This window comes from Eschscholzia californica, unplaced genomic scaffold (assembly GCF_041429995.1).
Source record: "Eschscholzia californica isolate CP2 unplaced genomic scaffold, dmEscCali1.0.p SCAF_4, whole genome shotgun sequence".
NCBI lineage: Eukaryota > Viridiplantae > Streptophyta > Magnoliopsida > Ranunculales > Papaveraceae > Eschscholzia > Eschscholzia californica.
The window spans coordinates 57,804,358-57,814,229 of record NW_028238461.1 but is presented as its reverse complement, the minus strand read 5'-3'; the positions used below and the strand labels follow the sequence as shown (position 1 = coordinate 57,814,229).

At 38.2% G+C, this 9,872-nt stretch overlaps 2 protein-coding genes across 6 annotated transcripts; one reads left to right on the top strand and one right to left on the bottom strand.

The window, feature by feature from the left end:
- Positions 1-2,222: 2,222 nt before the first annotated feature.
- Positions 2,223-5,246, top strand: LOC147546831 (Lung seven transmembrane receptor family protein). The gene is made up of 5 exons (XM_086673485.1): positions 2,223-2,779; positions 3,118-4,051; positions 4,343-4,438; positions 4,518-4,654; positions 4,789-5,246. Exons 1-5 carry the CDS (start codon positions 2,517-2,519, stop codon positions 4,934-4,936), a joined length of 1,578 nt encoding a protein of 525 aa, XP_086529611.1. The 5' UTR covers positions 2,223-2,516; the 3' UTR covers positions 4,937-5,246.
- GLY1 (NAD-dependent glycerol-3-phosphate dehydrogenase family protein) lies at positions 5,225-8,856 on the bottom strand. 5 transcript variants are annotated; one of them, XM_086673492.1, is made up of 9 exons: positions 8,389-8,856; positions 8,122-8,258; positions 7,925-8,030; positions 7,484-7,680; positions 7,301-7,388; positions 6,992-7,139; positions 6,338-6,487; positions 6,097-6,246; positions 5,225-5,693 (listed from the first exon to the last, which is right to left on the bottom strand). In XM_086673492.1, the coding sequence occupies exons 3-9, from the start codon at positions 7,939-7,941 to the stop codon at positions 5,679-5,681; spliced, it is 765 nt and encodes a 254-aa protein (XP_086529618.1). In that variant the 5' UTR covers positions 7,942-8,030; positions 8,122-8,258; positions 8,389-8,856; the 3' UTR covers positions 5,225-5,678. The 5 variants fall into 5 exon arrangements, with proteins under 5 accessions (XP_086529618.1, XP_086529614.1, XP_086529616.1 ...); XM_086673488.1 differs by having other exon boundaries at positions 7,484-7,685; positions 8,389-8,816; XM_086673487.1 differs by lacking the exon at positions 5,225-5,693 and having other exon boundaries at positions 5,978-6,246; positions 7,484-7,685; positions 8,389-8,808.
- Between the last annotated feature and the right edge of the window lie 1,016 nt (positions 8,857-9,872).

Sequence of the window (9,872 nt, the reverse complement as noted above, 5' to 3'; positions counted from 1 at the left end):
CATATTTTTGAGAGAGTAGTCGTGGAAATAGTTTTCCAGTCTAAAATTTCATTTTTATAGGAAAGCTAGTCTAAGAATCCTCAATATATATTTACATATTATTAGAATTTTTTTAAAAAAACTCTTAGAAATCAATTTCTTAAAAATACTTCAAAAGATGTAAGAAATGCACCTAAGAATAACAAAGTGATTAAGAAAAAGTGTAACGGACCGGAAATAAAATTGATTTGACAATTGTAGTCTCGACGTAACAAAAACTGAAAAAGAAAAAATCAAGGAAAAATCCAAAAACCCCACATAATTTGTTTTCTCAATAGCACAAAAGTCCCATTTCCTTTAAAGAAGGGCCAAAAACAGTAGTTAGGGGCGCCTATAACACCCCCAAAACAATAAGATGTGAAGAGCAGTAGATCCGAACCTACTTCTCTTGCATGGAACGTATGTTCTTGGCGCCAACTAATTTGATAGGTAACTCGTGTCTATTCAGTTATCCCTGGTTATATATTACTTATACCTTTATAGAAAATGGGTAGTAGGGCCCTAGTGGTGGGGGGAGGGGGTCCAGTCTCAGGTAGGGGTGAACATTCTGGATCCGAACCGACCAATCCAAACCGATCCAAACGGTTTTGGCCGGTTCGGGCACCGATCCAAAAGCATTATGGATTGGCTCGGCTACTTAAAGCCCAAAACCGAAGGCTTCGGATCGGTGTATGGATGAGGCCCCTGGATAACCGAGAGACCGAACCGACCCGTTACCAAACAACCCAAAACCTAACCTACTTCCCAAATTTCTTCCCAAACAGGCAAACACTCGAAGTTCCACCATCATCTCTCGAAACAGACTACCATCTCTCGAAATCCACCGCCGGACGTCCGATCAAGCACTCGAAATCCACCACCGAACTCAAGCTACCATATCTCTTCCATTTGAAACAACCATCTCTAGTACTCTCTCTCTCTCTACAAAATCAGAAGGTAACACAACTCTCTCTCTCTAGATGATGATTAGTTGATTACTAAATCTAGGGTTCATTTAAAATTCAGTTCAAGTTCAAGCTTATTCTCGAAATTGAGTAATGAATATATTGAAAAGTTTATTCACTTAAATTGATTACCAAAATTTTCAGGATCACCAAACTTAAATTCAGTTCAAGGTTATTCTCACATGGGTTTCATCTAAAAACATCAACCAAAGCTATAACAAGGCTTGTTTTCTTCTCCTATTGTTTTTTTTTTGTTTGAATTGATGATTTGGTATGAAGTATGATTCTCTGGGGTTTGATTCTTTTGTACATAGTGGGGTTTATAAGTAAATGATATAACAGTGAACAAGTTTCGGTACAACTTTAGTAAATGATATAGTGGGGTTTGTTTTATTTTACACTAAAATTTCAATATCTTCATAACCCTTGGTAAAGAACACAGTCCAAGAGAGAAGAGAAAGTGAGTTTATAGAGAAAGATGAGAGGAAGTAATACTTTGATTGGTGTGATAAACTTTGTGACTTTCTTATTATCAATCCCAATATTATTATTAGGAGGTGGAATAGGTCAAGTAGCCAAGCAAATAACATAGATTGTATGAAATTTTTACAGTGGCCATTAATCATATTTGCTTTTGCTGTCACTTCTAAAGGTTCATTTAGAACTGTCATGAACAAAGCTTATCTTGTTAAATTAAATTGATTTGGAGTGTTTATGTCGGAAAATGAAAATTTGGTGTATTAAAATTGCAGCAGGTGTATGCCAGAAAATGGAAATTAGGGGTTTTTAAATTACAACAGGTGGTTCGGTTATCCAATCGAACCAAACCGCTCATATAGTGTTCGGTTGGATAACCGAACCGAACCACAACCGGATTGGCTCGGCCATCATTTTTCAGAAACCGCTACTTCCGGTTCGGTCTTTGGATGGCCTGAAAATTTCGGTTATCCAACCGATGAACAACCCTAGTCTCAGGGCGTTCCATGCATGTAGATAAACACATTCTCCTAACATCTTCTTTTTTCTTCTCATCAAAGTTATTTTACAAAAACTAGTGATGGTAAAGGAGAAAAAAGGAGAATAAAACACACTTGAAAAATGCAGTACAACGGACAATCAATTATATGTTGTGTTCGGGAAGGAAGGAACCATGTTTGCTGCTCAAGTCACGACAAAGAAATGCTACTTGTACAGTAGTAAATCAGGATATGTGACAGGACAGAAGTCATGATACGAGGTCCTGGTCTGGGAAGAGATACAACGTTATTATGGAAGGAAAAGTTGGTTAGGGGGCCATTTGAGTGAGTTGGTCATCTTTAGGGGGCAAAAGCGGAATTAACCCCACTCTAGGTTTGATGATGAAGATGAAGCAAGGGACTCTCGCCCCCACCTCTTGCTGCCATACCTACTTCGAACTCTAAAGTCAAAACACATCCTCACGCACACAGCTTTAATTTCGAACCAAGAAAAAGAAGAAGAAGAAGAAGAAGAAGAAGACGAAGAAGAAGGATCTCTCCAGGTCGGTGTTGTTCGATGGATTTCAAAGTAAGAAGAAGAAGAAAAACATGTCTTGTCCCTCCTCATCTGATCACACTGCTTTTAGGGTTTCTGATGCTCTTGTATGTTGATGCGTCGATTCACGAGTACAAAAACGAAGCATTTAGTCCCCAGTTGAATTCCTTCTTCTTCCACGGTGGTAGTGAGGGTCTCTACGCTTCCAAGCTCCTCGATTCTCCCCCTCCTCCTCCTCATCCTTCTGATGATAATAAACCTAACGCCGGCAAATCTTTCCTCCGGTAATGCTATGCTTATACTAATAACTTAGATCTTCTTTTTTTCTTCTTCTGTTTTGTTTTCCCCATCTCTCCTTATCAAAACCAAAAGTACTAAGAGTATATCTTTTTCTCTATCCGCGCGTACATACATACAAGTGGAAATCAATACCAGCTTCTAGGTACTAACTAGGTTACTTGTATAACATAAAATTGATGCTGACCTAACTGCCATTATATTGCCTGCTCATCATTAAGTCACACGCATTTTAAGTTTCAATTTATTATGAATACAAAGCCAATTAACACAGTGTGTGTGTGTCTTGTGTTTTGTATTGGACAACAATATCCTCTCTTTACAGGTTTGAGTCTGTCACCTTCCGGAGGACAAAGGAATCCACCGAAAAGCAAAATGAAATGCAACAAAAGACTGGATTGATCGAAGCCATAATATTTGAGGTCAAAGACAGGGATAGGATTGGTGGTTCTTTTCTCAACTCTGATGCCTTATGCTGCACTCCTGATCTTGCCAAGGATGGAGCTTGTAAGGTCGGAGAGGTAATTATTCACCAAAAGCAAGACAACCCTGATTGGCCAAAACGTATTCAGACCTTCTTTGAAGGAAAAGATGAAGAAGCTAAAATGACACCTTTAACTGTCGAGATACAAAGTACCGGAATGTATTATCTCTACTTCATGTTCTGTGACCCACAACTTAAGGGCACATTGATCAACGGCCGAACCGTCTGGAGGAACCCAGAAGGTTACTTACCTGGAAAGATGGGACCCCTCATGACATTCTACGGCTTCATGTCTCTAGCTTATCTTGTACTTGGTCTCTTGTGGTTTCTCCAGTTTGTTCGATTCTGGAAAGATATTCTACAGCTTCATTATCATATTACTGTTGTTATTGCTTTGGGAATGTGTGAAATGGCGCTTTGGTATTTTGAATATGCCAACTTTAATGCTACGGGGAGCAGACCCATGGGCATCACCATGTGGGCAGTCACCTTTAGCGCTGTCAAGAAAACTGTCTCTCGACTTCTCCTTTTAGTGGTTTCAATGGGATATGGTGTTGTGAAACCAACCCTTGGTGGGATTACTTCGAAAGTGCTTCTATTAGGTTTGGTTTATTTTTTGGCTTCAGAGGCACTTGAGCTTGTTGAACATTTGGGAAATATTAATGACTTCTCTGGAAAAGCAAAGCTGTTCTTGGTGTTACCTGTTGCTCTCCTTGATGCTTGCTTTATTCTTTGGATCTTCTCATCGTTATCCAAAACTCTCGAGAAGTTGCAGGTGATTTTTGTGTTTCTTTTTCATTTCCTCTTTCGCTTATCCCAGGCCGCTGCACTCGAATGATGCTAGATACCTAGAGAAAGATACTTTCTTTTTCTTCTGCGGACATGAATGATAATCGTTATGGAAAATATGTTTTTTTTTTCATAAATAGGAAAAATACTTGATAGAAAGTAGTATATGATTAAAAGGAGGACGTGTATGAGAAGGAATTTTAGTAGAACATGAAATTTTGCATTAATCATCTCGATGAGATTGTGTAGTAATTTCTTCTCCCTTTTGAATAAACAGTTGAGGAGAAGCATGGCAAAATTGGAGCTTTATAGGAAATTTACAAATTCGCTGGCGTTGTCGGTGCTGCTATCTGTTGCTTGGATTGGCTATGAGGTAATGTTGTGCTAGAATTGGTATCATGGTAATACAAAGCTCTTACTAGTGTCTTACATTTTGAGCTGTTGGGTAGCAGTTGTACTTCAATGCGACAGATCCATTAAGCGAGTTATGGAGAAGAGCATGGATGATACCAGCTTTTTGGAGTGTCCTTGCTTACTTACTCCTAGTTGTGATCTGTGTCCTTTGGACTCCTTCTCATAACCCAACTAGGTATGACTATCTATTATGGATTCTTATCTTCCTTATGTTCCATATTTGGCGAAGTAATATGGATTATCCCTTGATGACTAAAACCATTAATAGAAAATGAATATATTTTAGTTAATGAAGGGATTTATTTGCAGATATGCCTACTCTGAGGAGACGGGGGATGACTTGGAGGAGGAAGGGATATCATTGACGGGAAGTGGTGTGAAAGTGATTGGGGATGTGAATGCAGCTGATCATGTTTTTGGGACAGGTGAAGCTCTCGAAGAGGACAAACGAGAGTGATGATGATTGTCTATTCCTCAATTCTAGCAGATACCGGAGGAGAATGTAATCCTTCCGAGTAGTAATGTTTTATATGCAGAAAAGGTGAACAAGAGGAAATAGGGAAAATCAAAAGAAAAGCTTGCTTCTTTTGAGGAGTTTGGAACCTAAAATGTAGTTTATGAAACAATGATGATGATGATCATGTTTAACCAAACTCTTATGGTGTAAATTATGTAATCGATCAAAGTGGTAAAATTTAGTACAAATAGCTAAGAGAAGGAAAACTCTACCGAGGAAATTAGGTTGTTTTTCATTTGCAAAAGAAAAAGTGTTCCTGTAATTCTCATTCACATCACAAGATTAAAAAGTAAATATCAATATATTTGTCATTGTTCTACTGATTATATATAAATATACACGACCAGGAAAAAAAATTAAACAATTTCAACAAGAGAAGAGTGTGCTAACAAACACTTCTGTTTGTCCAAATACATTTAAGAATGAAGTAAAGAACAGGAAAATTTTGTGATCCACAACTAAGCTTCCATGTCAACCACCACAAAAAAAAACTGGCTATTAATAATGCCTTTTTACTTACATTTTCTTCTCCGTCTAACATGGCCGTATTATGATGATCTTTCGAAATAACCAGAATAAGGGGACCACAGGTAGACAAAAATCATGAATCCTGAATGGCTTGTCAATTAAAGAAACTAAAAGAACCTGACGATTTTAGAAATATTCTTCACATACTACATGTTCATACTTCTTCAACCTGCATTTCAAACGACAAGAAAGTACATAATTAAAAATAGATGGTCATCTCATAGAACATGGTAATACCTATAATAGCAGAGATGCAAAAGGTGGATGGGAAGCTGTGTAATGTTGAGCATGACAAAAATGAGACTACGATTAGGAACAAAAGAAACCCAATGGCTATGACATATTCTATCCATTTAACCGGTGAAATTATATATCCTATAGGTTGTCTACTTTCCAGAACAAATGATTCGTATCCAAAAGCAAACAACAAGTGACTATATATCAGGGTCATATCAAGCAACTTCTTCCCTTTTATTTATAGATCATAAGCACGATGACACATGACTAGGTTCCACAAGCCACACCAGGGACCAGACATGAGTAACTCAGAGGGATTAGGGTATACTGATAACCTGAGGTAAGCCCATCAACTCCAAAACAGCTTTCTTTGGGGTTAATTCGTTATCAATTATACGAGCAACAGCAGTTAAAACTGGCATCTTCACATTGTATTTCTGTGCCAACGCAATAACAGCTCCAGCTGTTGATACACCTTCAGCTACCTAAATCAAGTTAATACAACTTTGAAGATTTATCCACATTTCCTTACGAAAGCTTAAATCAAGTACAAGTACAGAGGGGCTATCCTAGGACCTGATTCATGGAACTCAGAATATCATCAAGCTTCTCTCCCCTTCCAAGACGCACTCCAAGTGTTCTATTTCTTGAAAGATTTACAAAACATGTGAGCATTATGTCTCCACTTCCTGATAATCCTGTTATTGTCGTTGACTTCGCACCCATCTTCAAGAAGAAACCAAATACGATGATAATATACAACAATTTCACGTCTTTTTAATGCAAAAATGACAAAAACAATAGAACCAACTTAGCTTGTTAGAGCAATAGAGACATACTGACTAACTAGCTTAAGCTGGTTATAACAAAACTTTCAAATAAATTTGGAGTCAAACTATTTACAACTTTTGACAGATACGCTTTTGGTTCATAGAAGTTTCAAAAAACAGTAAATACCCCAGATAACGGAGAAAAAGGAAACAAAATACTCATAGCATGATTCCCTTCCACTTGTATACGGAGTGGCTTGTTGAACAACAGAGAATGCTCAACGAATGATATAATAGGATAGATTTAGACTTGGCCAAATAGGCTTGTGCAATGGAGAGTTGGAGACTCTACTATTGGACTTGAAGAAAACCTTGGAGCAATAATTTATCTTATTTAGGTTTTCTCATTCTTCTTTCTCCACTATGCTAATTTGATCTTTGAAGAGAAAAGGTGAAGTACCTTTGTTGCTAACCATCGTATCTCAGAACAACCTTGTGCAACAAGAGCTGCCATAGAATTGTTCCCAAGGTCCATCCCCACGACAATCCCAGCTGCTATAGCAAGCACGTTCTTGAGTGCACCTGCAATTTCCACTCCTGTAACATCACTGGAGTTTCATATGTTATAAACTGAAGTATTTGCTTTTTATATGTAGGGGCATAAATTTTGTACAACAGACCAACCAGGACATGAAGTTATGATTGTAACTCTAGTAAGAAAGGTATCATAAACAACGATTAGTGTGTATTAAAAGAGCTTCTTATGTACCTAGATGTGCTGATCCTTAGATATCGTGAAGCTAGTAGCTGCTGAACAGCACTTGCCATTTTTCTATCTTTTGATGCCACCACCATTGCTGGTAAAAACAAGTACGTATTATTCATTAGAAATAAAGAGAAAAATGGCTCATGTAACTTTTTATGGAAAGTTGGTATTTTTCTAATTGACTACCTGTCGGCAATTTCTTTGTCAGCTCTAATGCAAACGATGGTCCAGATAAAGCAATAAAAGGTTGACGTGGGTTTCCAAGTGCTTGAGGAATAATTTGAGACATCATTCTTAGGGTATTCAACTCTAAACCCTTGCTGAGAGATATGAAGGGCAGGTTCGGATGAACATACATTGATATCTCCTCAAGAAAGGATGAACTGAACTGCATCAAAATACATTACACAGGGTTAGAACGGACAAAGCTTCCCTCGACTAAACTAGTAGTAACATAGTATATAATAGGAAGTAGTATAAGATTGTCCCCTATATATCCAATCTTTTTTGTTTTGTGCAACAATGATTGAGGAGTCCAAAATGGAAATGGATGTTTAGGCAGTCCATTATATTTGTGTTAATAGAACAAGAGAATGAAAGATTGAAATGGAGGTGGGTGGAGAAGACCTGGACAGGGACGGCATGTAGACAAAAATCAGCACCGTCTAAAGCAGTTTTGGGATCAGTAGTTGCAGTAACATTATGTGGAAGATTGAGATCAGGAAAGTAGTTGCTAAGAAATCAAAACAAACAAACAAACAATAAGCAGCAAGCAAGTGGAGTAGTAGTAAAAGAGTTTGAACTAGTACTACATTAGTACCAACCAATTAGAGTGATTGTGATTGATTGATTGGCAAACAAGTGGATCCCTTAAAAGCATAATAACCTCCATATCAGCTTTATTACTAGCAACATGAGCAGCCATAGCGGTACCAAAAGATCCACCTCCAAGAACTACAACCTAACCCCCCCCCCCCCCCCCCCCCCCCCCATTAACAACATCAAATAACTATTAATTATAATACTAAACAAGTTGTTGAGATAATTTCTCCGAATCTTCAAAATGTCTCTTCTCATAATTTCAACCTAACCTTTCTGGTGCGCTGGAGAACATCGGACTTGGTTTTGGATCTCCATGAACGAGACCATCGTACTAACTTCTCCCAAGCAATTTTGACAGCTTTGCGACGATCTTTAGTCTCTACCGCCGCCGCTCTATCTTCTCCCAAGCCTCCAACCGAGCAGCAGATACGAAAAGGAAAAGTTGATTTTGAGGAGGAGGAGAAGAATGACAGAGATTTCAGTCTGAGATTACGACGAGGAGAAAGAGAGTGGAAGCGTAGAGAATAATAACAAGAATTAGAGTTGAAAAGTGATGATGATGATGATGATTCTAAGTACAGAGCCGCCATTAGTATAGTTGAGAGATGATAGATAATAAGTAATAATATCATGCCCCTCGGATAACAAACGCTCCTTATGTCCACCACCCTAATGCAACTGATGGGCACCCTTCTTAAGTTCATGAGGTCGTGTCTCGGTCAAAGCAGGTTGTCATCAAGATTTATCCTATGTAATTTAGGATATAAATAATGTAATAATTTGTCAGGCTTTAGGCCTCTTTCTTGTTAAACTTTAGGTCTCTTTAGTTCTTGGTTTACATTAGGCGGTTATCGTGCTTATTACATCTTCATGGTGCATCAATACCTTGTAACGACTAACGTATATCGTAGTCGAATTCTCAAAAAAAAACCCCTTCTTACTAACACTTTGACCCGCCAAGTTGGACGTTACCCTTTTTACCCCCTTACTTTTCAATGGTCCTAGTGATGCTTAAAAGGTCGAGCAGTCACGGTTGGGACCGTAACCGGCCCGAGAAATCATGATTCAGTCCGTTTTTTTTCCTTACATTTTTGGGTTTAATTCTTTGTGTTTTACATTTGTTATATGTTAGTAATCTTTTAAGTTTGATATCTTTTATAGTTAAATCTCTCATAATGCAGTTGGGCTTTAGGCTATAGTTTAGTTGGGATTTAGGCATGTTCTTGTTAGAATTTGGTGGTTATCGTGACTATCGTACATCGTAGTCAATTTCCAAAAAAAAAAACTCATAATTTTAAGTAATAAATAATATTGAATTTTATATTTAAGGTAAATTTGATGTAAGATACATTTGTAATCGAACTGTCGACAACTTGTGCGGGGGGTGGTGGGGAGCAAAACTGTGAGTTGGTCATAAATTGGGGGTTGAAACTGAATGACATCTTTTTCAGGAACTACTCTTCGGGGCCAAAACGGAAGTATTTCTAAAACAAAGTAAACACACAGAAGCCACCTCATCTCTCCTTATCTCCTCCACTTCATCCCTCATGCCACCTCATCTTCTTCTTTTCCGATGAAAGTCGTCGACCATCCAATTTTCTGACCGACAACCCCTAATTTCTTTTAACTCTACTTGGGGCCTCCCAGATAGTTGGGTTGGCCCGACCCGTCTATAGATAGTGGGTGGGGTTGGATTCATCCAAAAACTCCTCAACCTACTCCTACAACCGGATGTTAGACTCTAAACCTGACC

Bases quoted from the DNA above. Each gene is read 5' to 3' on its own strand.
- GLY1 (XM_086673487.1), bottom strand. From the start codon at position 8,751: ATGATATTATTACTTATTATCTATCATCTCTCAACTATACTAATGGCG. The intron at 7,686-7,924 runs GTCTTCTCCACC...ATTTTGATGCAG, and splicing joins TACATGCCGTCCCTGTCCAG to TTCAGTTCATCCTTTCTTGA. The intron at 6,488-6,991 runs GTACTTCACCTT...TTCTTCTTGAAG, and splicing joins TACGATGGTTAGCAACAAAG to ATGGGTGCGAAGTCAACGAC.
- LOC147546831 (XM_086673485.1), top strand. From the start codon at position 2,517: ATGGATTTCAAAGTAAGAAGAAGAAGAAAAACATGTCTTGTCCCTCCT. The intron at 4,052-4,342 runs GTGATTTTTGTG...TTGAATAAACAG, and splicing joins AAACTCTCGAGAAGTTGCAG to TTGAGGAGAAGCATGGCAAA. The intron at 4,655-4,788 runs GTATGACTATCT...ATTTATTTGCAG, and splicing joins CCTTCTCATAACCCAACTAG to ATATGCCTACTCTGAGGAGA.